The sequence below is a fragment of the Vanessa tameamea genome, chromosome 20, assembly GCF_037043105.1.
Source record: "Vanessa tameamea isolate UH-Manoa-2023 chromosome 20, ilVanTame1 primary haplotype, whole genome shotgun sequence".
Taxonomy (NCBI): Eukaryota; Metazoa; Arthropoda; class Insecta; order Lepidoptera; family Nymphalidae; genus Vanessa; species Vanessa tameamea.
The window spans coordinates 9,448,236-9,475,344 of NC_087328.1; the positions used below are offsets into that span (position 1 = coordinate 9,448,236).

At 30.7% G+C, this 27,109-nt stretch overlaps 1 protein-coding gene across 3 annotated transcripts in view; it reads right to left on the reverse strand.

Annotated features, from left to right (window-relative positions):
* Window positions 1-654: 654 nt before the first annotated feature.
* LOC113401612 (myosuppressin-like) overlaps window positions 655-27,109 on the reverse strand; it is a 30,542-nt gene continuing 4,087 nt past the window's right edge. Inside the window, exons 1-3 of one of the 3 annotated variants that reach the window (XM_026641589.2) lie at window positions 10,479-10,712; window positions 1,209-1,405; window positions 655-1,024 (exon numbers count right to left, since the gene is read on the reverse strand). In XM_026641589.2, the coding sequence (XP_026497374.1) occupies window positions 936-1,024; window positions 1,209-1,405; window positions 10,479-10,492 (300 nt within the window). In that variant the 5' untranslated portion in view covers window positions 10,493-10,712 and the 3' untranslated portion in view covers window positions 655-935. Of the gene's footprint in view, window positions 1,025-1,208; window positions 1,406-7,785; window positions 7,867-10,478; window positions 10,713-27,109 lie in introns of those variants that run through there. The other 2 variants (XM_064218000.1, XM_026641590.2) reach the window with 2 other exon arrangements.

The window sequence follows — 27,109 nt, forward strand, 5'->3', positions numbered from 1 at the left end:
CGCTTACACGCCTAGAGCGACATTTACCTTATACGATCGAACGCACTCAAACAAAGCGTTTGGTCCAACCCTATGCCGTATGGTTGGACGTTCGGTTTGTATGTTGGACGTACGTGTAGTGCTATAATAAGGGTTTTGTGATAGTTTTATATTAAATTTAATACGTGTGGGATGAATTCTGTAATTATTTGATGCTGTACCTTTTTTAATGTAAATGTGTTGAATAAAGATATTTTATGTGATGTTTTGTTTTATTTGTAAGGAATATTTGTCCTTGTTTCTTTAACTTGTATAATAATATAATCACTACGACATACGCCCTTATTTCATAAATAAATGAAGTTTCAAAGCCTCACTGCTAAATCACACGAAACGATTTTATCGTCGTGACTCGTGGCCTAACGTGTCAAGTTTGTATCAAACATGCTATTAAACATTTTTGTTTATTTTCAAAATTAAACAACTATGAACTAAACACAACATAGAAAAATAAGTGTTCTGTATAAATGTTGTATTATATTATTTGCGCTAATAATTAGCAAAATTCTTATATTATTATACTTATTACAAAGTGGGTACACAAAATATGTTTTATATTTTTTTAAATTTTATTAAAGTAGGCAGTGGAAGGTAGTGAGAAAAAAAAATCTGACAGCTTGTCACAAATATGTATTTATTTATTTAAAACATTACAATATTAAATATTCTGCTTACCAAACGAAATGCGAAAAATGTTGACAACAAGACCATTACATTACTTAATCTATAATACTTTAGCGATAAGTACATCATAGCCTAGATATAATTCATATTTCGCAGTGTCTGGATAATTGTACTAACATATAAGGAACTTACAATGTTTTGGACATAGTCGAATGAACAAGGTAGACGTTTAACGGGTTAGAGGCTTAGATGCGGTTCGGTAGAGATGGCGGTCAGCGGCGACCGAAGCGGAGGAACGAGTGCACGACGTCCTGACGCTTCATGCCCGTGTCGAGGAGTTGAGGATAGTCGCGAACTAAAGCTATACAACATGACACAGTTAATATCAAATAAATATAAATGGAAGATCCATAAAATGTATTCTTAAGGTAAATGATTTTGGCTTAGAGAATAGCATTTCGATATTATGAGAGCTATTTATTTTAAAAAAATATGACTTGAATATCTCAATCTTATACAATACAAAAGTAAGAAAAATAGATAACCTTGATATTCCGGTACTTGCTCGCCAGCCGCCTCAGCATATAGTTCAAGAAAGGTATTTAGAGCCTGGCAGAAGCGGGCAGCACGCGGGTCGTCTTCAGCCGCGGCGCTGCAGAGCTGCGCGGGCGCCGCCCACGCGCTGCACGCGCACCACGCCACCACCGCGCACCACACCGCCACGCGACACGCTTCTACACTTCTGCGAACAATAAATATATATCATGTATTAAATAATGTTAAATGGGCTTGTGGCTAGACGCACCGTTGCATATTCCAATATTTTGGCAATATTATACGGTTTTTTTGTACAAATTCTCACGAGGAGCTCGAAGGCCTCCTTTGTCTCGGATATCACGTAAAGCGGATCGGATCTCTCCGATCAGTGTCTCTACAGAATCCTATAAAACTACGAAGGAATTTAGGGTACAATTGTGTGTGTGTGAGTGTGTGCACACATTTTACTTTAACCATTTTAACCAAAATTCATTAAATTTTTCATAAACGTAGCGATCCCTTCCAGACATTTTTGGGCGGAGGCTCAATTGCAAAATACGTGAAAAGGTGCACGATAAACAAAGCACATTATTATTTACTAAAATTTAAAAATATACATAATTAGTTCTCATATGCGTCACAACATAACAGTCTATCTTCAATATGAAGAAGAAATACTATTATTGACCTTTGATAAAATCCTTTTATTTAAAAATATAGGTTAAATAATAGCGCTTGTTACAGTGCTGCAGATAATAAGTGGTTCATTCAACGTAAATGAGGTCACAATCAAATTAAGAACAGTTCTGATTCGTATATCCTATGTAATATCTACACGCGAGGAGGCTGTGCGTAAAATGCATGTGAAAAATAATATTTAACTTTTCATTCGGATACCAAATCTTATAATACATCTAAAGGCATATAGGAGGACGGGAAAATGCGCCACCAGATGGTAAAATATATTATAAATATTAAAAGTCACTATATTAAACCGTTATGAACTGTCCGTACAGGAATCATATTTGCACACGATCAATATTTATGCAAACATTTGAAAATTCACGTAGCTAAGTATATAAAGGTAAATGTATGTCGAGTGGCGACCATGGACCGGAAGACGCAGCGTGGGTAGGCCGCCCACAAGGTGGTCCGACGACCTGGTCGCGGGAAGCCGCTGGTTGCGGGTTGCACAAGACCGGTCGTTGAGGCGATCATTAAGGAAGGCCTATGTCCAGCAGTGGACGTGCTTCGGCTGAGAGAGAGAGATGGTAAGTGGTCACCACCGCCCATAGGCATTAGCGTTGTAAGAAATATTAACCTTCAACCTTGGGAGCTAATATGGTATGCTCCTTGTGCCTATAGGTACACTGGCTCACTTTGAAAATTCAAATCGGAACACAAAAATACTAAGTATTGCGATTTGGCGGTAGGATATTATGAGTGGGTGGTACCTAACCAGGCGGGTTTGCATACCCTACCACCATGTAAAGCTCAGCTCTTCAACGTCAATACCGGTCAACAGATCGCCACGACAATTATTTGTATATAAGTATTCGGTTTTATTAGTAGGTGTATACAAATGATTACTTTAGACCAAACAAATTAAATCTCAAGTTCAAATTTCTTTAGATACCTACATCTATCGTGGTCACGCCTAGCTATCTGTTCGACACAGATCAAAGGATCATACATAAATAACCGTCAATAGCGCAATGGTTTACGGGCCGCCTAGCGATGTATAAAGTCGTAGGTTTCACCATGACTCCTTGGCTTGTGGTCGTTGCCACTCCCAGCCCAACTCTAAGCTTAATTGCGAGGCTAAATATTAATTATTGACTGCATGTTGCGGGTTCAAACAAGGGCAAGCATCACTAAATTTTAATTCGCTTTATTTTCGTTTTATAATTCCTCTCGTGCTCATGCGGTGAAGGAAATAATCGTGAGTTAACCTGCATATTTGCCGGATGAAACTTCCCCTGACATGAAAATGGATGACATGACATGAAAATGAAACATTGGAGGTCTGGCGGAACAGGCTGCAAGTCTTAAGAACTGTATTCACATGATGACCTTAGGGTTTGATTGGAACTTGTTTTTAAAATTGAAGAGAACCCCGAGCACTGATACTTATATATTTTTTGTAATCCTACTAAAACTATATATAAATGCAAGATGATATGCTTGTTCCAAATTACCTATATATTTTATTTTTTCCCTATTTTCCTTGAATTTTTATGAATAATATCTAGTTGTTAGAAGGATCTTGTTAGCGAGCGTGTGATATTTGAGACACAAAGAATAAGGAAACTGAACGAAGGAAAAAATATTCCTATATATTATCCCTCGCCCATAGTATTTAAATACTCTATTTTCGTTCTATAAAAATATATAAAAAGTTTAAATAAATAATTATTATTTTAAAGGCAAATTATTCTAAAGGTAATAATAAATTTAATTATTGTTACAAATTTAATAATATAATATAATAAATTTACAGGCTGCTAATGTACGTAATGTAATTGTTATTTATTATTTAACCAATTGCCTTAATTTACTTTTCCTGTATAATATTCATTAATTAAATCGATACCACATATTCTTACACTTTGTTTATATTGTAATACCAGATACCGAACCCAGCGTCCAAAACGATTGAAAAAAAATTTAAGTAAATACTTTGAATGGTATACAAACGCATACAGAACAAAAATAAACTTTTTATTATTACATTAACAGCTTGTAAATTTTCCACTGCTGGGCTAAGGCCTCTTCTCCCTTTGAGGAGAAAGTTTGGAGCATATTCCACTACGCTGCTCCAATGCGGGTTGGTGGAATACACATGTGACAGAATTTCGTTGAAATTAGACACATGCAGGTTTCCTCACGATGTTTTCCTTCACCGCCGAGCACGAAATGAATTATACACACAAATTAAGCACATGAAAAATTCAGTGGTGCTTGGCTGGGTTTGAAACCGAAATCATCGGTTAAGATGCACGCGCTCTAACCACTGGGCCATCTCGGCTCAATATTTTATATTTTATTTTATTATTATTCAATATTAATAGAGTTCAAAAATAATTAATAAAGATTCAAATAGTATCGTTGAAGTTTCTCCTGGATTAAAATCAAAATCGGATCATTCCATCAGTGACAATAAATTGATATTAAGAAATGTCACAACAAAATCTGTGTACAATATCTTTTTTTTTTAATTTATTGTACAAAAGTAAGTTTATATCCAAAGTCAAAATCGGATTGCTCCATCAGTGACAATAAATTGTTATTAAGAAATGTCACAACAAAATCTGTGTACAATATCTTTTTTTTTTTAATTTATTGTACAAAAGTAAGTAAGTTTACATCCAAAGTCAAAATCGGATTGTTCCATCAGTGACAATAAATTGATATTAAGAAATGTCAAAACAAAACCTGTGTACAATATCTTTTTTTTTTTAATTTATTGTACAAAAGTAAGTAAGTTTACATCCAAAGTCAAAATCGGATCATTCCGTTAGTGACAATAAATTGATACTAAGAAACGTCAAAACAAAATCTGTGTACAATATCTTTTTTTTTTTAATTTTAGTGTATCAAAGTATGTAAATTTACATCCAAAGTGACGAGTGATAACTGTTAAAGCAATAAATAACAAATCACGTCGAGAATTCTTATAGGACATAGCAACGCATTTCGTTTACAATAAAACAAAACCCCGAAATCGTAGGACAAAAACAGAATCGCAATATCGGCATACCGAACTGAATAAGTCGAAACGTAGTGTAGTTTTTTTTTCTTAAATTGTCCTCTCCGTCGATATGAAATAGTTCTTTAACAAGTTGCAAGTTCCATTTCCCTTATATACTTAGCTACGTGACTGAATTTTCAAATGTTTGCATAAATATTGATCGTGTACAAATATGATTCATGTACGGACAGTTCATAAAGGTTTAGTATAGTGGCTTTTAAGATGGCTATATTCAGTTTTGCTATGTTACACCTGAGTTTAAATACTTTTACTTTTTTATATTAGAGGTTGGCGGACGAGCAAATGGACCATCTGATGGTGAATGGTCACCACCACCCATTAACAATAGCGCTGTAAAAAATATTAACCATTCCTTGCATCGCCAATGCGCCACTAACCTCGGGAACTAAGATGTTATGTCCCTTGTGCCTGTAGTGACACTGGCTCATTCACCCTTCAAACCGAAACACAACAATACTGGGTGCTGCTGTTTGGCGGTAGAATATCTGATGAGTAGGTGGTGCCTACCCAGACGGGCTTGCATAAAGCCCTACCACCAATAAATGAGTTATTAGCTTCATTATATATCTATAACAGAAATAATAGCCATGTTCTTAAACGTAAATCGTTTGATCTAATATAATCACCATCCCGAATAAACAGACATACCGGCCCAAGATGTCCGCTTATTAAACGTCGCTTGCATTTGGATGAGATGAAGTTACGACAAACAAGATCTATGGATATCCATCTTAAATCCCGCGTAATCTGTTTGCAAGCGTATAATACGTGGTTTAATATCATCCCGGGCAAAATAGGCTTTAAGTCTGAACTAAAAGCTCGAGCACGTTAATAGCATGTATGAATCAAAATCCTATTAAAAGTTTTATTGTAAGTAAGGATAAAAAATATTGAGAGGCTTTAGGCTTTTATTTCAATTTTAATTTTGTTGACAATTTACATGTGCTTTTTTATATCGCCGTGATTTTTTATTAATGACTCAGTGAGTAAATTGCGTAGATGTTGTTATCACTGGTTGAAATCCTGGCAGTGTTTATTATTGCGTATTGTCTTTATTAATTCAAAATAAATAAAAAATAATGACGATATGGGATGAAATGCTACTGTATATCTATTACGGACAGGGCCTATACTTTTTACTTTGCTTTCGCAATTTGAAAAATAATCTGTCTCGGTACTTTTCTGCTAAAATCCACGAATAATATTCAGGGCCAGATTATCTATTAGATAATGTTGGCAACTGCCTAGGGGCCTTTAGTCACTGCTGGAGCCCTAGACAGGCAAAAATAAGATACTTAAATTCATCGTTAACGCAATTATTGAAGGTAAATATTTATCTTATTTTAATAGAGTGATAGCTAAGGTACCTTCGGAATGTGATAAAAATATCATAATTAAAAATTAAATTGTATTGTAGTAGAAAATATATCTTTTAGGAAGTTAAAAAAGAGTATAGGACCCCGAGACATGCAATGGCCGAGATGTTTAATCCGTCTCTGATGATATTCGCTAGGCCATTCTTAAATTATATAATTTAAATTCTTAATCATATTCTTAATAATAAAATACTTATTGCTTCAATATATACATATATGTATATACATATATTTACGTATAAATAGTTAAATACAAAACAGTACAGTTCGTCTAGTTTAGTTTTATCAATAATAAAAATTGGGATATAGAGAATAAAACAAAAGTTCAAAACATGATTTTCGAAGATGTTAAATAATATTTTGTTCGATTTTAATCCGTAAGCTTAACATTATGTCGTGGTATTTTAAGTTTAATGTTTGTAAATATTATATTAGAAGATTGAAACACGCGTGCTTCACAAAAATATAAAGATTTTGAAACGGCGTGACTCTGCTCGAGTTCGCTCCCGGTGAACTGAACTGGTTAAAGTTTTTTGCGTCCAAATTCCATGTTGTTTCGTTAGAGAGCCTTAATTTGTGGCATTTTAACTCAAGAACCCTATCTTTATAATTTGCAATGCATCCGAAAAGATGCTTAATTTTAAGTTCATTTTTGGTTTTCAAATTATTATTATTTTTTAAACTGTCTGAACATAGCTTATTTTTATAAGCAAAGTTCATATTATGATATTATATCATATGGACAATATAGATTTAAAAGTATGTATTATATTTACATAACACGATTAAAATTAAATAATAACTAACTTTCTTAACGGTTCTCATTAGAATCTACATTCCGAATCCGTCATCCGACCGAATGATACCTATCCTTTAAATTACCGTGTAAAATGACGATTCAAGGGGGCTTTATCGGTAGGTTCATTAAAGCTCCCTTGAATCCTACTATAGAGTATATTCTGAAAACTAGACTATAAAGTATATTATGATTTTTGTTTCATAATTTATTATGATATTATTAGCATAAGAATCTAACAGTCGTTAGTTTTTTTCCAGCTTCATGCAAAAACTACTAATCCGATCTATACAGAAGTTAAAATTATTTTAGTTAATTGTCTCGACCACGATGGTAGTGCACCTATTTGGGTATGATGTATTTTTCTTTAAACAAATTTCATCATAGAGAAAAACATGTCGATCCTGGCGTTTTCTTAGCAAACGTTTACCTATTTAAAACAGACATATCAAAAACCTCTAAATGACTAAGGAATTGTTTTTCAAGCTTATTGTTATTAGAAGTCCGCCTTAAAAAATCGGCTTGCGTTAGTACGTGTAACGGTCGTACTGACAAGATGTCTTAGTGTGCGTGAGATGACTAATGTACGAACGAAGACAGCCAAAAATGTACATACATTAGATTATAGTTTTGATACATACCGACAATTTAAGGTAGACAGGCGCGCCATCGTAAGTGAACGTCTCTATAATAGTGTACAGTTTGAGAGGTTTCAGCAATATTGTGAAACTGGAACCAATCTTAGACAAGACGTCTGTAATGAAGACATTTGTAAGATCGCATATGAATATTTTATAGCGAGTTTGGTTATTAAGCTGTACGTATTCATCTTGAGGTTTAATATTGCGAACGACAGAAGTGCAATTAAGTTTCATATTCCTTTTCATCTATACTACTCTATACTAATATTATAAATGCAAGTAACTCTGTCTGTCTGACTGTTACGCTTTTACAGTCAAACCACGGAACCGAATTCGATTCACGATTCATGAAATTTGATTTTTGATTGATTTGAATCGCAACCCAAGGGAAGATATTTTTTATACCGAACACCTGACGACCAACCCCTAAAACGAAGTCGAAGCCGTGGGCAACAAATACTACATATACCATAATCCCCATAACTTATACCTTAAACTACACTAACTTAGTGTATTGACCTTTTTATATTTTTCTTTGTGATTTTGCCGATTGTGTTTCTTTTACAAATAAATAATCTATATATTTAGATAAACGAAACTTATTTGATAGCTAGTAACGAGATTACTATTATAATTAAAAATAAATAGAAAAAAAAACCATTAAATCAATTCATAAACGAAAATTCATATAAATTTTCAATAATTATTTTGTAAATAAAATCTAACAATAATAATGAAATAAGATCCTCATTTCATTTCATTCTTTCTTTGTGTTTAAAATAAACTACATTTATTTAAAAGCCTGTGTAACACAACCGATGTCATAGACAATCCGATATCAGCGACCTAAGAGTGCTCGTCTACACTTCGGTGTTCTGTAAAGGCATTATTATTCAGATTACAATATTCGAGGACAAATCCTATTACCACAAAAGAGGTTTTATAGCAAATAATATATTTTCTCCTTGAAAACAAACAACTACGGATTTACCACTATCTAAATAATCTATACTATCAATACTTAATATTATAAATGTGAAATCGAATATATTAATATATTATATTAAATACAGGGAACCGATTGTAACAAAATAATAAATTAATATTGCATTAACGAATTCCTCAATCAGTTCTTTCAAGGTCGATTATATGGATATAATTAAAAAAAAGTTACAATAAATACGGCAACCCTATGTAAGAGTCATTGATGGTCGCTAATAAGCGATACAGAACTTGTTTGACCACAACTCAACTGGTTAAATACTTGTTCGGAATTTCCCGGGAACTTTCGGCGCACATGCGGCCATTCTTACTCATCCATTTTTTTTTAACTAAGCGATCAGCTCACTTACTTGTAATTTACGACCGTAAGTCATTTTAAAACATATCTAAGATGTTGCGTAATTTTAATGTATTATTAATAATGAAAGATCGTTAATGTTGTTATTTTAAAGTCTCTGTGGTAAAAACTACGCGATAAATAGTTATGAAACACTTGTACAATTACATCTTAAATATCTAATATAAATTATATTATATAAAACGGGCTGTCCCGACTTCGAATGCAATAAGATTTTTTTTTTTTTTTCGTAATAAAGTACTGAAATACTATCGCAGCGCCGCCGGCCCCAATCTAACCTAAACAGGGCCCTTTAAATACATACAATAAATATTTAAAATCGGCCAAGCCGTTTAGGAGTTTAGAGAGATAAACATCTACAGAAAAAATAAAAATATAAATGCCTTAGATAAAAGAGCCTTACAAAAAATTACTGGCTGTATTTGAATTATCTCTTTGAAGTTGTCGTGAATATTTTGATCGTTGTTTTCTACATACAAAATAATTATTATTAAAGTACAACTTGCCTAACGCCGACGTACTTTACCTTTACAAGTAAATAAATGTAACAATCGCATTTGATACAAGTATCATGATTACTCGTTCGTAATATGTTGCACAGAAAAGACTAAAATCTAGTTTTAAAATGTTATATTACTCCTTAATTTAACTAACTTTTTGAAATCATACTCTAATCAAGCCGAAGTCAGTTTAACAATTTAAAAAAAAAGTTTAATTTATATCACCCATAATAATTAGGATAAACTTTATGAAATCGATAAAAATGTAAACATTATGTAACGTAAATAAATATGTATCTTTATATACCTAAGTATATAATAATATATAAAGATCTATCGTGTTATAAATAAGTGCAATAAATCGGTCAGTGATCTTCATAATATTATTGCAAGCAAACTGTATAGGTGCATTCGCTCTGACTTCACTCAGTTTTAAAAGCAAAACCTCTTTAGTAACCATAGAAAAAGTATTGTAATAATTGCAGTATTTCTAGTTTGTTTTTTCTCTTTAGAACTTTAACGTTGCTGTGTTTATTTTATGTCTGTGGTTAACGTTTTTCTTTTTTTATTTGGTTTTATTTAATATTACAATTTAATATATACATATTTTTATAATATTTGAAGAGTGACAATTATTATAACTAAATTAATTTACGCTTGCTTATATTTATAAAATTGATTTTAAAAAAAAAGTTTACAAATTTAAATACATATCAGTAAAAAGTAAGTATACTAATATTATAATGCCCTTATGACAATAGTATGATATTATAATATATATAGTAATTATAATTAGTTATACTTAATTGTATTATTTAAATAAACTCTCTCACCTGAACACACGCATGAATAATTATTCAACAGAGAAATTATCGATAAAAACAAATTCACTTTTTAATTTTTTTATCACTGAACAAATTTGCATTTTATATTATTTTATCTTAAATTTATTTCTTTAAAACAAGAGTGAACGTAAAATAGTGCTGTACGGAAATATATTTAGAACTATCGATTGAATGGCTTATCGATTTTTTAATCGTGTTACGCGCGCGCATCCACAGGACACTGGAGGCTGACTCGGGACCCGCATCAATTTATCTTGGAGACGTCAGCGCCCGTATTTTAGAGTTGCACTCTCTTATCGATTTTCCCGATCACGTAATCGATTATTGACTTAAAAAAATATTTTAAAATAAATACGTGTATTAACGTGACGTGTTTGACGTGTGTTATTGATAGACGTGATAGGAAGTTTATTTTAACACTTTGGTTTATATATAGTTCAATTTTATTTATTCAACAATTAATATTGAATATCGAAACCAATTCTCTTGAAACAAACGTTGTGTTTTAGTTTTCTATTATACGATTTTTTAATTCATCTGATTGATTAAATGAGCCAATATTATAAATAAAATAAATAGTGCTTCTCATATTTTTATATTTACTAACCATTACTTTATTAATATTCTCTATTTATTACGTCAGACATCTAAATTGTAATATAGGAAGCAATAAAAAAGGTTTAACTATTTATCGATACAAATAATAGAGCCTTTATTTGATTATGAAAAAAACAGCACATTTAAAAAAATAATTAAAACACTGGAGAATACAATTAATAATCATAAAACGCATAAAATTATTTGATGTCACAAAACCAAAACCTTTCAGCCAAGCAAAGTAATGAACCATCTACTATTGCATAAATATATACACAATAAAAAAAACAATAGATTTTTTTTTAATATTCTGCCCAAATATATTAATTATGTTTTTAATATTTAAACATAGTAACACTAAACAAACACCCACTTAACGCATACCTTTGCCATTATAAAATTAATATGAATCATACATGAATTGCTTAAACTTTTTAGAGAACTGTGTCTCGCCGTGTGTCCTGTGCTTAATCTATATCCGGTACACGTTGGAGTATCCGCCATCGGACTATGACATATTATACTTTGTATTATAATATTTTCTGCGGTTTGGGTTAGTCTTTATGATTAGCCGAAATGAGTCAGACTTTTATAGCATTTCGCTAACACATTAGAAACTTCTGTAATTTTAATCTATACGAAGTTTTATAGCTCATTTTAATATTTTTTCGATAAGTATTTCGGATTGATGACATCACTAGTGCGTGCGTACGTGCAAATTCGCACGCAAATGTTCTATAAACGCACAATGCAACACTACATCACTATTCGCAAGCTTGAACTATTTAACTACATCTTTCAGCTACAAAAAAATATTTAGAGCTATTTTAGACTTTATTGCTCTAGTATTAAGATCGTAAAAAAAACTTGATCGATTGAAATTTCTTTGATGTAAAAGTAAATTACATTTTAAACTTTAATAATCACGCTTTAAGGTTTAATTTCGTTTAATAGTTTTAAATATTTGTTTTGTTAATAGTTCATTATTGAAGAACGAATTGCAATATCAAATGCATATGGGAAATTGAGCTCTATTTGTATATATTTTAAAGTAAATATCGCAAATGATACAATGAGTAAAATTGATAGGTTAAAAGATACTTTATAGCTATCCAATTTCAATTAGAAATTGTGATAAAGTCATGAAAGTTTGGTTCAATTTAATTCTTTGCTTAATGACTTTCAATAAAGTTTATCGAATATTAAATTAAGGGAACGGAAATTATTCCTATAAAATAATAACATAATTTTATCTTATTTTTAATAGTATTCGCAAATGTCCTTAACGCGTTGCAATTAACTTTAATTGTTTTTTTGTAAACGCTACTCTGATATTACACGCACGTACGTTACGTACTCCTGTACGTTTATGTCATTGACGGTGAACTTTACGAAAGGGACGTACATATCTGAAATTATCTTTAGGCAGCTGAAACTGCCTAAAAGGGAGCTGAGATACCTAAAGAGCAAAGGGTAATGACACGCGAGCCGAGACAAACACCCAGAATGGTTCAGTCTTTCAGGAATACTGAAAAAAAAATGCACATTTTCTAAGTACAATAATAGCAGAATATTAAACAGAATACACAGATAAGACTATAATGAAGTCTAAAATAGCTGAGTAGTTTACTGTATAAAAATGTTACAAAGGTCGTAACTTTGTGCAAGTTGCACATTGTTACAAATTAGTTAGTACTTTGTTTCATTAGAGGCAACTAGTTTCCAGGTAATCTAACACGGTAACTAGCAGACGACGGTAATTGACGACACGGGATACGAATTAACCATTTAATTGTGGATTTCTCACCATTTACCTGCGGGTGTTCGTATTTATATAATTATTTTAAAAAAAAATCAATTGACTTTACAAGCGAATTCGAATTAGATGTAAGTTCTTAATTATAAATATTTATAAACATAGACATCGATCGATCTACATGTATGTACTTCTATTTTTATTTATATATTTTTTAATATATACATTTATGATTCTATGACCCATTGCTAAGTTTAGAAACATAAAAAGACTTATATTTTTCTATTGGAAAAGAAAGCCAATCTTAAACAAGTCTGATTGTTTCTTGCTAAGATAATTAATTTGCAAAAAAACAAATAAGCATTTTTTGTGCTGTTTTTTATGTACATATTCTAAGTATTTATGTATTGATAATTTTTCTGCAATTAATTTAAATTATTTGGTGTAATCGCATTGATTATATTAGTACGGATTATTGGTTATTTTTTAAACAGTTGCTTTCGTTTAAGCCTAATTTTTTGTTGTAATATAGTATCTAGATATTTCTGAAAGTTTAAGTGTAGAGAAAGTATGAATCGTTGATTTTAGTTTTCAAAGAATTGACAGAATCGTCTAATATTACAGCAGCATAATATTACTCTGTATTCAGAAAAGTCTATAAAATTCTGAAATAGCTGTTTTAAATTTACATTGCGCTTTAGTAGTCTCAATATAACATTTTCGAATTTGTTTTGCGTTTTCCATCTTTGACTCACCTTTACGCCCCGAGTATACCTTGTGGAATAAAACTTATATAAAAATCATAGTGTGTGAAATTGTGTCGAGATCGCGATCTATGTGATATTGGGAAACCGCGGTAGAAGTTTAAAACAGTAGTATTTTTCTCATATCTCGACTCCATGAGGTTTTGTCAAACATGTTCTTTTAATTATAAAATTCGAGTAAACCACATTACGATTACATATTTAATCTATGATAAATTTAGTTTATTAACAATTCGATTTACGACTACCAGCGCCATCTATTGGGTACATTTGTGATTTTCTTTTTTGTACTTTAAACATAAATGCTTACAACTTAAATTAGAGAAAGAAATCAACGATTTTTTTACACTGACAACACATACATAAGTTTCTTTAGCACATAGCATCGTATTAGAAGTTGTACCGTCACAATGCTTTAAATTATCTAACCGCGCGTTTATACAACTTTATCTAAAGTACACAAACCGTCACCCCTGCTTTACCGCCTCGACAGGTGAATTAGGAAATATAAAAATAAAAAATTGCATAATATGTCCTTTTCCGGAACTCAAACTCTCTGACAGAGTTACTTTTGAATTTATAATATTAGTATAGATTTATTTGTCTAATATATTATATTATATTAATAAAATATATACGTCAGGTAGGTATGTTTTTTAATAATAACGATTTTATTATTCTTATTTTATACGTTGTTTTTTACGGGATCGATAGAATCATAACTGTCGGTTAAATCCGTTCCAAATCCTAAAAAGTTTTGCTTTGGATAGTCAGCCTGTTGTGGAGGTTACACGAATTATAATTCTAAGGACTGTAAATGTTAATTAGTTTAGCAAACTGTACCATCTTGTGTATGAAACTAACATAACCCAAATTTAACCCGGATAAAACAGCATTAAACAGCTAGTCTAGTAATGAAAACGGCATATATTTATATGATACCCGTTTTTGCCCGCGGTTTCGCCTGCGTGTTTGTAGAGGCGGTCGTTGGCTTGGGTATGAAAAGTAGCATGTCCTTTTAATTTCGTTTCAAAGTTTTAGCCGTGAAAATGTAAGAAACCAACCAACAATAATCCATATAAATTAAGGACATTAGAATAACTCAGTCAATAGTTTATATTTAAATACTTTGTTAAGAAAAGAAATAATTAAAAAACTTAGCTTGTTAATGAGGAAACACGTTCTGAATGTATAATCTTCAGCCGCAGAGGTTAACTAACTGCGCGCTAATTTACGACTTTTCTATTTGCAATAGTTCGCTCGTTAAACTTTTATTGTACGTCATGGAATGCATATTTTTTTTGTAATATTACATTTTTCTTTTTTATTATTGCGTTACGTTTCTATAGACTGACTCAGCATGATCTAATTTACAACAATCTATGCGCTCACTTCACTAATTTAATTTATGCGATTGTTCATTGAATTTAAAGTATCTAAAAAAAAATGTACACTATATGTAATGAGGTTATACCTACTAATTTTTTTAAATGGTAACACCATCAAATTTATACTTAAAATTAACAATTGAAGTTGATATATATTTTTGTAAAGAACATTAAGTTTTACGTTACTACTACGCTGAATAATACATAAATACATGTAGTCCCATGTTAGGACTAATATTATCGAAATTATTTCATATAGATCAACATGAAATGACTACTTATTATAAGACAAAGACCCCCGCCGCGACTGTCTGTCCGAATGCGATACTCTAAACAACCACCGAACAGATTTTCTTATGGTTTTCATCAATGGACGGAGTTTTGGGTAAATTGACTGATTTATGAAGGAAAATATCGTGCCGACTGGAAGCTGTACTCGAGTACAAAATAAAATTGTTTCAATTATTCACACAACAGACTTACAAAAAATTTTAGGTACTTGGCGGTAGAGTTTAGTCCAAGCCCGTCTGGGTAGTACCGCCAAACTCAGTATTGTTGAAGGCTTGATCAGCTTATATTACTTTGGCTAACTTTGAGTGTTACTACAGACACAAGAGACGCTGTAAGGAATGGTTAATATTACAGCGCCATTGTCTATGAACGCTTGTGGCCACTTACTATCAGGTGGCCCATTTGCTGGGCCGCCAAACTATATCATAAAAAAATAGCTTTATTTGGAAAATAATGACTCTTTGTTGCCCAGGTGCTTCTAGAGCTCCAAATCCGGCTCTGTGGCATATTCGTTATCTATTAGTCATGATGTTAAATTCTATCGTATATCATAAATATATTCCACTCGTATTTCATAGTAATCTTAAACAGTTTATACGTTAATTTACGCGTTATAATATTATGTTTCATAATTAGGTGTTCCAAAATATAATAGCTATACTGTAATTACTTATAAACACGGCTTTATAATCGTGTTTTTTGTTAAACTCTAAATATAATGGACATAAAAAAGTATGATAGCAAAACTCCTTAAAAAAAAACAACTTACTAACGTTAAGTATATTACTTTAATTAATAAAATAGCTTATAAATTTTCTATGTTCGTGTTACCGATTATAAGAACATTTAAAAATTAGTCATATATATAATTTTTTCTTATTTAATTTTGGTATTTGTCCTAAAGGTACGTCAGTCCCGTAAAATTGGAACGAAATTCTCTTACGCGGCTCACAGTAGAGTGAACTGGTAGAAGTAGCCACGTAACGAAAAACCGTTATGCTCCCTCCAGACGACTTTTCCCACTCTGTCTCTTTCTCTCCGTCTCTTTCTATAAATATACGTTTTTAATTTTTAAACTTTTATTTAGTGAATGTTTGAGTTCACACGGGATTTCTAATAACAATTCAATTTCTTGACATTTAATTATTATTAAACTTTATTAATTTATTTAATTGTTTCTGCTATTATTATAATAAATAGATACATAATATGTAGCAAATCGGACTTCGTTGGTGTATCATATAAGCTAAAGCTAGCTCTACCTATATAGCGTCTATATGTTTATAAATTTCAGCTCGTGACCATTTTAGTTGATTTTGTGAAAATAAATCAAATATATCATGACCTATTTATCAATTAAGTTTAAAATTAAAGGTAAAGGCTTATTTGATATTTTCTGTAATATACTTTGATATTACCTATTGGGTTATGTTATGTGCGTGAAAAACTTTTTAATCAATTGTTTTTTTTTTTTATTAATTTACATGCATACTACACAAATTACAAACTATGCAGCTCAACTTAAGTTAGTCTACATCCGACAAACTATAAATTCAAAAAGAAAAGATATATCGGTGACTGTACAAATGAATCGCTTTTAATAGTTCTCATTAGTCAGCAATGTACGCTAGTTGAAGCTTTAAATAGTTTTAATAAACCAAAAGCAAGTGTTATTTTGTTTAATCTAATTCTGTACACGTACTTTGTCTTGGTTATTTGTAGTAGAGTTCATTAATAAAAGGAAAATTAGGATTTTGCCTTTATATAAAGGTGTCTGTACACGTTAAACATAATATAAGAACTACTGATTATTCTATATGTTATTAAAACAAAATTAGTTGTACAAGTAGACTTTATCTGGCTTCTGTGAACTTTAACCGACATCGGATCTGAACCCGGAACCTCAGGATCTGCGGCTTTATAACCACTACACCAACGAGACAGTAATTAATAATTATTTGTCTTTGTTTACTGTATGGATAAGCAAAAAAATTATCTTGTGTGTATCAGCCGGACACAGAGATATTTTCTTTTTTTTGTAAGACAAAGTAGTTATACGCATAACGCTATTATGTCCCGAACGTAAAGAGGAATACAGTAAAAGCCTTAAGTAAGTGAATCCTTACACATTTCAGAGACGAAAAATATATCTTGAGAAATATTTCACATCAAATTTTTATTAAATAAGGTTAATATCTCGAAAAATTAAGCTAAACCCTTTTGTTTTGGTGACTTCAATTTGTTAAATATTAAAAAAATGAATTTTAAACAAAAGTAGTAGATTTATTTTATATGGAGACAAAAAAGGCTTAAGCACTGTTAATAAAAAATATAATAATTTAAAAGTCCTAAAACGTCCAAAAAAGAGGTGAATGTCAAAATTGGTTTTAAAATTCTACATGCAAATGAAGGCGCGTAAAGCCGTTGATCCTTGGCCTCATCTCTCTCCGGTTAAAAAAAATGAATAAAACGTCAAATCTTAGTTGTTATTATATACATATATATATATATATATATATAAAATAAACAATTATTTTGAATTTTGTATCAGTATTTTTTATCTGTCTGTATTTTTAATTATCTGTATTTTATTAGTTTAAGTCCAACAACCAATATAAATAGCAACATCGGTCCCATGGTAATGTCAGCTTATATTGCCAATAAGGAATAACAAATGCGCAATGCCAGTTTATTTTGGCGACAGTATGCCGTCAGGTGATCTATTAGCTCGTCTACCGTCCCACTATCAACATAAAATAAAGCTGCGAAGCGATCTCCGCTTAAATCCCAATTGATTCGTTCTTTCATTAAGACTTATATAGTAACACGGCGTGTAAACAAATACCTGTGGATGCGTGATTGTAACAAATTGTTCAGGTTATTTGTACGTGACTGGGACGATACAACTCAATACAGCTTACGGTGTTTAGCTGAAATTACACTTGATTTGTATTACCTGCCGGTTGATAGATTTGTTTTATCTTATAGACTTAGGATGTGTAATGTTGGTTTCTCACCATGAATAATAAAGAGGGAAATAAAAAAATATGTCTATGGGCGATTGACAGAAAAATACAAATAGGTATCAGGTATCTAATTAATGTTATTTTATTTATAACAAGACTTACCATTAGGTGGTGGTGGTAGATTCAAAAAATGTTATTTATAACCTTTAACTCTAACGTAGGTATATTACATTTTTAATCCTTACCTAAGAAAAATAACTGTTGTGTTTCGGACAAGAAATGGACATTTCCCATAGGTTACTAAAACCTATTGACAATGCAAACTTTGGTCCGACATATCTACTGTTGACATATCGATTTAGAATGCATGAAGGAACAGATTCAATTTAACATCGAATGGAATATAATTCAGAAAAAAATTCAACCAACGAGATCTTTCTAAATATTTAAATACATAACTCAACGCGATTTTAGCGCTATAAAGCGGCGAAGAGTGGCAAGTAACCATTTAAAATTATGCAGATGAAGTAAAGGCGTAATTCGTTACAAGATGTTTTAGAAGGACGGGAGTCGGGTGTCGGGAGTCGGAGACTCTTTTATATTTAAATACTAATGTCTTTACTTGGTATTTTGAATGGTTCGCCGTGGGCGGTTTAGTAATTGCCGACTTGTGATATGCCGCCATTTGCATTTCAAACATTTTTCTTTACCTGAGGTTTGTGACCAAAGTACTATCGTTTTTAAATTTAACTGAAGATTTTCTATTATATAATTATTATAATTCTCTCTCTTTCTCTCGTGCGTTGTAGGAAAAAATCGTGAGAAAAACTACATATTTATAACGGAAATTCGTCAAATGTGTATCCATTGAGTCGTATTGCAACAGCGTTGTGGATTTATCTCCTAAACTTTTCAAACAGATAGAAGGCTTTCATCGAGCAGTGAAACATTTATAGGCTGTTACTTAACTTTACTTTACTTAAAATATTGTAATATTAAAATAGACAGAGACGGAAAATTTGAATTAACACAGGGATAATGAAATGGCAATATATCAACAGAATACTATGGATCCGTGAATATTATAACCTGATGACTAGCCGAGTGTATGCGAAGCTAAGGTATAGTAAAATTATTTCCTCACTCTTATAATCTCATACTGGTAGTAGGGCTTTGTGCGAACTCGTCTAGGTAGGTTACTCAAATCACATATTACACCGGTAAGCACTAATAGTTGGTATCGTCGTGTTCCGGTTGGAAGGATGAGTGAGCCAATGTAATTATGAAAATCCATAGCAGAGAGATCAACAACATATTCAAATCAAATCACATCAAAAATTTTATTCAAATATACTGTTAAAGTACTTTTAAATTTTTAACATTAGCAGCGTTTCGGGTAGTGGAGTCTACTAAATTCTATGACGTGCGCTCTGTAAATCGCTAAAATTTATAGAGGTTAGTGTATTCGTGGAGTTGTTCTTCAAACAGATCTAAATAAGAGTTACCGATGCGAAGCCAGGACTGCATGCGCGTAAGGTTTTTTTTCTGTTTAATGTCATTGGTAGGTAATTGGTAAGTGGTCACTGCTGTAAAATCAATTTAATATTGGGAGTCTCTTGTGCCTGTAGTTACACTGATTGAAAATTTTCATCTATAAATAACAATATTATTCATTTATTTTCTTGTTTTAATTGTTTTATTTATAATTTTATTTTAATTTAATTAATTTTCCAGAATAGAGAGTATTTAAAAATAAATAATAGTTTTTATTTAAATATTGTCTTCTTTAAAAATAAGCTCTTAATGACCTCTTTGTAGTACTAAACAAAAACAGACTACAAACGAAATGAAAACGCCTGTGCTTTTACTTTGTACTGTTTAATTTCAGCTTAGCCATTGTGTACGGTATTCAAGGAACATTGTTAAAGTTAAGAGATGCACTACGTAGGGTTGCCATATTCACGCGTGGGAAACAGGAGCAAAGAAAATAACTACCTAAAATTTATCTAAATTAGACCATTGGTTATCATATATGTGGGTATAATATAAGTTGTTCAAAAACATATGCTTTGGTATGCAATATTTATATATTAGAGTTCAATAAAAAATGTCTCTTCTGATTGTAGGTGTAATTATTTTATTTAGATTTCCCTTATTATCGGTGTTTTCCTTGAGTCTTTAAAAACCATTCAATAAACTTAGATACGCTAAGGTGTTTTTTTTCGCAAAGGCAACTGCTTGGCTAAATTCATGGTATTGTTGACGCTTATGGGCGACCGCGATCACTGACATGTGAAGGGCATTAGAAGAAAACAATAAATACGATACTTTTTGCAACATGGACATTTGGACGCCCTAACTATAACACATATTATCCAGAGTACAAAATTAATCTGAAATCATGTTGAACCGGAGAGTATAAAATATTATAATTAACTCATTTGTGTTTCAAACGTCTGAAAATTTGATTAAAAGTCGGCGGGAAGTGCTAAAAGTGACAGTTGACATGCCGCCATGATGGATAGTAACCAGCGGCCATTATGCCGCGACACGGTTACGTTCAGCATTGTTAATTACAACTCCACAGCTAATTACTCGGCCAAATAAATATGCAAATAACACACAGAGTTAACTCTGTTTAATATTTTTTTATTACTTTTTTAAATACTTTATCGTTGGCTTTTTAGTGTAGGATGTTTGACATTTAAAAAAGGGTAGAATTTTAATGGTTCTTGGTTAAATTAAAATATTCAAAGAAACAAGTTTTAAAAAGTTGCTTGGTATTTGTAGCATTTTGAGAAACTAAGTAATAATATCCACTGATCTTATATAAACTTAAGTTCGTTGTGTTTATAGTGATATTCATAGAGATATATATTGCCTACGTGCACCATAACACGTTTTGATATAAAATAACAATGGATCATTTAAATTCTAGAACAAGAGATAAATTATTATCTTTGAAGAAACCTTTGTAATAACTGAATAATAATTGTATCATCATTTAAAGAACTCTTTATCTTATTTCGATTATTTTTTTATGAAATAAATAATAATAATAAGTTATAAAAACTCCTTATTTAACAATTATAGTAAAAAATAATAATACACGTACTACGAAGAATAGCGAATAAAAATAATTTAATAAAATAATGATTTTCTGGAAAAAAATATATGTTAACTTCATTAAATCTTTTAAAAGTCAGACGGAAACAAAAATATATTTGAAACTTGAGTACAGAAAATGTAAACAATAAGAATTGATTTACGGATGGAAAGGACAAAACCAATCCGGTACGTATTCCACACGGAGGCCCTGAGCAAACAGTTAATAATATATCTGTAATTGTTGCTGGCAATACACATCCCACGACACACGAGTTTTCTTAAGAATAATAAAAAAATATATATAAAAAAAATATATTTTTGAACAAAAATATTTTAATTTAAATATGAATGATTTTTTTAAATAATCTATAGGTTACTTATACACATATTTCTTATTTGTAAATCATGGCTTTATATATTTTTCCATTTGATATCCGGTATTCAAACTAAAACTAAAATGAAGTTTCAATAATAATGCTGATGTCATTAAAATTGTTTTGCTTTTTTAACAGATTAAATTTTATAATGTGGAAAAAAATACAAAAGAGTATCAATTAATGCTTTAAAAAATATTTGAATATCGAATATTATTTTAATTTAAACGTAATACGTACTTTTATTAGTTCTAGCTCTGAATGCAAGCTTTGACAAACGTAAAGGTTGAAATTTGTGTAATATAGTTCTAATTACACCAAAAATTTCTATTTACGATTTAATTAAAAGCGACCTGCAAGTCTCATTACAGCGAAATATGTTTGAAATTATGAAGCGGTTGCTACAAACCGTTTAACGAAAGCTAAAACTACAATTAAAATTGCACTGAGTGTACTGAGAGGAGTGTTTTGAAATTATAAAAATCATTATTTTGTTTAAGTTGTGACAAAAAAATATTCTAGTATTTTTGAACTGATGAAATGGAACTCAATTGGCTCAGTTGCTGTTTGGCGGTAGAATAACGCATGAGTACGGCCCGTACTCATCAATCATACAAATCCACAAGGAACGTAAGTTACTATATAATAAATACTTTACTGTGTAGTACTGAGTTTCTTACCGGTTCTTCTCGGTAGAATCTACTTTCCGAACCGGTGGTAACTTTACATTTAATTCAACACTGCAACATAACGATTTAAAAGTTATAATATTTTAATTTTTAATTAATACTTAATTACGAGTTGTAATGCTCACTACATTCAAATAAATATTGATAAAAAGTGTTATCTCCGTATGAGAAGGCGAGGATCGTCTTCGGTGGAATAAGGTACACATATAAATTTACTCACGATTTTTCTTCATCAGTGTCGAGCACGATTTGAATAAATTGAGCACGTGAAAATTGAACTCGCAATTTTGACGTTCTAACCACTGGGTCACTTTTGTACATGAACATTTATAACAATAATGGATGGTTTTGCTTAAAAAATATTTAAAAATTATACATATTACATATCATACATATAAATATATATATATATATATATATATATATATTTATACATATTACATATCATACATATAAATATATATATATATATATATATATATTTGGCTATAGCAAAAGGATTTATCAACTAGCTAGTTTAGTCGTTTATTTTACAAAATAAAGTCCCGTTGCATGTACCTTCGCGATAAACTCAAAAACTACCGAACAAATTTTTATACGGTTTTTACTAATGGATGAAGTGATTCATGAGGAACGTTTACGCGTATTCATGGTATAGTTTAAATATGACTGAAATATGAATATAATAGTTGAAGTTATCGGAAAAAATGGTGCCGACCAATAGATATGTATATTATGACACAAACATTATATTAAGAGCCTTATTTCCCGTGCGACGGGTCTGGTCGCTTAGGTAGTTATTAATAATTTAAGTAATAAAAGTAACCGTTAAAAACAACTTCTATCAAGTGTTTTTAACCAATTATTTTGGAAACATAAAGCGATATATTTTTTTGTCATCTATTGCAATTTATTTCCGACAAATTAATCGTACACGGACACATCGTGCAATGCCTAAAGGTAAACATGGCCGTAATTTGAATTCGGAATATAATTAATATTGTTACTGCAAAACGTTATGATGGGAAAAAGGTAGCTTTGCGTATAGAGTTTGAATTGTTATAAAACAATTCTTATTCGTATAAAACGCAACTTAACTTTGAATAGCGCGTTTACAGTTTACGTTTGCTCTTTCAATAATTCTGCATTGTAAATGACAGTATGTCCGTTACATGTACTTTCATAGAAAGTTATCTCTAGTTTGTAAGTTCTAAGGATTAATAAAGAATAATTGTTTCTCAATCACGTTGTTCTTGAAATTAGTGCCTTCAACTATTTGACTTCATAATCAATACTAATATTATAAATGCATAAGTAACTCTGTCTGTATGTCTGTTACGTTTTCATGCCTACGACACTGAACCGAATTCTATGAAATTTGGTATGAAGCTAGCTGTAACCCCAAACATAGTTTACTTTTTTATACCTAGATTCCCCCTCCCCCTCCCCTACCATGTAAGCGTAAACTAGTATAAAAAATATAAACATAATATGATCATACAAGCCGTGGAGTTGGTATTTACATGACTGATATTATATTTTTTTATGAATATTGTACTACCGATTTATTTTCGAAAATTAGTTACATTTTATTCTGCCTCTTCTTGGTAGAAATATTTCAAACATTTGCTTTATTTAGTACGTTTTGTCGGCACACATTCAGGCAGTTACTTGCCTGTGTTGGTCCCAATGTTGGGTCAAATATTGAATTAAATTGTCCAAGAAAAGTTTGCAGTTTAAATGCGAGTTGGTTGAATTGAAATAACTATTGTTTGTTGTATATTATAATTCTAGTAAAATACTTGTAAAATTATTTTGAAGAATATTAAATTACAGAAATATATAGTTAACATAAAATATACCGTGAATTTATTCGGAAAATATTGAGCAATAAAATAAAGTTAGTCGATAAAATGTGATGATAAAATTAATAAACTATAATTGCCAAAGAAGCTTCAAAGTAATATTACTTGACGATAATTATCTAGAAAATGTATAAAATGATTTGTTTTAAGTTTTTTTACTTATAGTGTAATTACTTTAACATTAATTCTTATTGTATTTTTTGTTTATTCCACCAAGGCGAAATAGAAATAGAATAAATGTTTATTATTTAACCTTACTTTTTAATAAAAAATATAGTTTTTTTATATATTTAACACTGGCTGATAGGCAGTCTGGTAAATGGACTATTTAATAACTGTAATAAATATTTATATTTTAAGACATATCAACTATCCCTTACATCACTAAAGCGTCATCAAACTTAGAAAATAAGATGTACTGTCTCTTGTATTATTACCAGAAAACCTGTATTACTTTTATTACCAGAAAACCTGTAAGAATATATTTATTTTTTGAATTTATAAGTATTCAACAAAAGATACAAGAGACTAGAGAAAACTAGGCGAAATGTTTAAAGATGTGGTTAAACTGTGTTTATAAAGCACCTGACGTGTTCGGCGCGGCTGGAAAATATCGTGAGTTAACCTGCATGACACTCATCAACCCGCATTACATTAGCGTGGTGGAACCGTTTTTGATTTTATTCATTTTAATTTTAAAGTATGAGTGTATCTAAATATATAAAATTCTTTTATGCCAAAAATTGCAAGTAATCCTCGCAGATAAACTTTGTTTGAAAGTTTGAAAAAAGTAACTATGAAATATATTTTTTTTATGGATTCTTCTTTACTCTAGTCCCAAAATTAAGGTTCGTTTGACAGTATTTAAAAAAAATTGGAAACGTTATACAAAACACGCAATAGAAAATTGACAAATTGTCTATTAGGCGTCAAATTCGGGTTCACGTTAACAAACTGAAGTCACTGTATCGTGTTCCTGAGCGTGGCAAGTTATGCTTTTTAACGACCTAATTTAACCAAGGGAAGCTGTTTAGAAAGGGGATTTTTGTTGATTGTTGCACCAAAAATGCCGATTTTTCAGTTAGTTCCGTTGAGTACACTATGACCGTAAGTGTATGTTTAAGACAAAAATGTATATATTATTTATTTAGTGTCTACACATATTATAGTATACTCATATACAGGCTCATGGAAACACACGTGTCAGAATTTTATCCGACTCAAATTAAACAGTTGTAAATTCTATGATGCTTCTTAGATTTAAACCCGCAATCATCGGTTAGGATTCTTATGTTGCTGGACCATCTATTATTTAAATAATATAATATCTTATTTTATTCATTGGACTTTAGAAATAGGCGACCGAACTCAAAACTTTGGATACTTGATAGTTATTAGATAACAATAATAGTAACAGGAACGTTATTATATAAGAAATTAAATAATATTATATACTAGCTGTGTCCGCGACTTCGTGCGCGTTTGAATTTAAATAAAAAGTTATTGTAGTAGCCTAAGTTACTCCTTATTACATCAGCTATTTGCCAGTGAAAGTCCCGTCAAAATCAGTATAGCCGTTTCAGAGATTAGCCGGAACAAACAGATAGACAGACAGAAAAAAACTGAAAAATATGTTATTTTGGTATATGTCCGTGTATACATACATATGAATTTAGTAAAAAGCGGTTATTTTAATGTTACAAATAGATACTCCAATTTTATTATATGTATAGATAAATGCGTGCGTCAGTTTATTTGTTGCGCTTTCGTTTAAACTCCTCAACGGATATTTATATACACAGGATACATCACTAACACCAAGCCAAAACTTTGAGAGTAAATTTAAAATGAAACCAATAATATAAAAAAGATTTGAAAATATGTTGTATAAATATTCTGCAAAAACTTGAACCTCGCCTTAATGCCTCCACTGATGACAGAAGGGATGATTCATTATTTGCCCAGAGGATCGTAATTGCGATGCTAGCATTTTTAACATCATTTCACGCTGTCACGATTTGTACAGTAACTATTTTTAATTCAATTTTTTTATAGTTAAGGCATCGATGTTAATCATTCTTATTTAATTTAAATCAAAGCAAGTAAACCTTTTTTCCAAATTATAGTCAAGCCTTAAAGATATATTCAGAAAAATCGTAAACGAATATATTTAAATGTTATTATTTAAAATCTTTCGAAAAGAAAAAGTAATTTTCCGCTAAAAGATCTTAACTCAAGAAGATTACGCCGAAACTTTGACCTTTGTGTTGTAATTATAAAAAATATCTTATTTAAAAATACAATTTTCTTTCAAATGAAACACCGCGAGGAATGTTGATGAACATCTTCAATCCCTTGACCGAAAGAGATGTAAATTTCGGAAACATCGTCGAGATCGTAATTATTTTAAAGAGAAAATACTTAATTTTCATAGTGTTGTTACTAGTAATCTTTAATTTAATTATTAATTTAATTTTTATATATTTTATTTTACTTGAATATTGTACCAATATCTGTAATTTTATTTTGATTAATGAGCGGATTGCACTCCGCATCGGATCGCAATAGTTTAGTCCTAATTACTATAAAATAAATATTAAGTTACCTTCTTCTCAAAATGGAGAGGTTTTAGCCCAACAGTGTGACATTTACAGGTTGATACTTTAGTTTTACTAACAATTATTTAAACACAAATTATACGAACTATCAAAATAATTTAAAATTACCGGTAAAATAATTCGACTTAAAGATGTCGTCATAAAAAAAAAAACATTTTTTATCAATAACATGAGCCGTCCATTATTTTAGGTCGGTTTTAAAA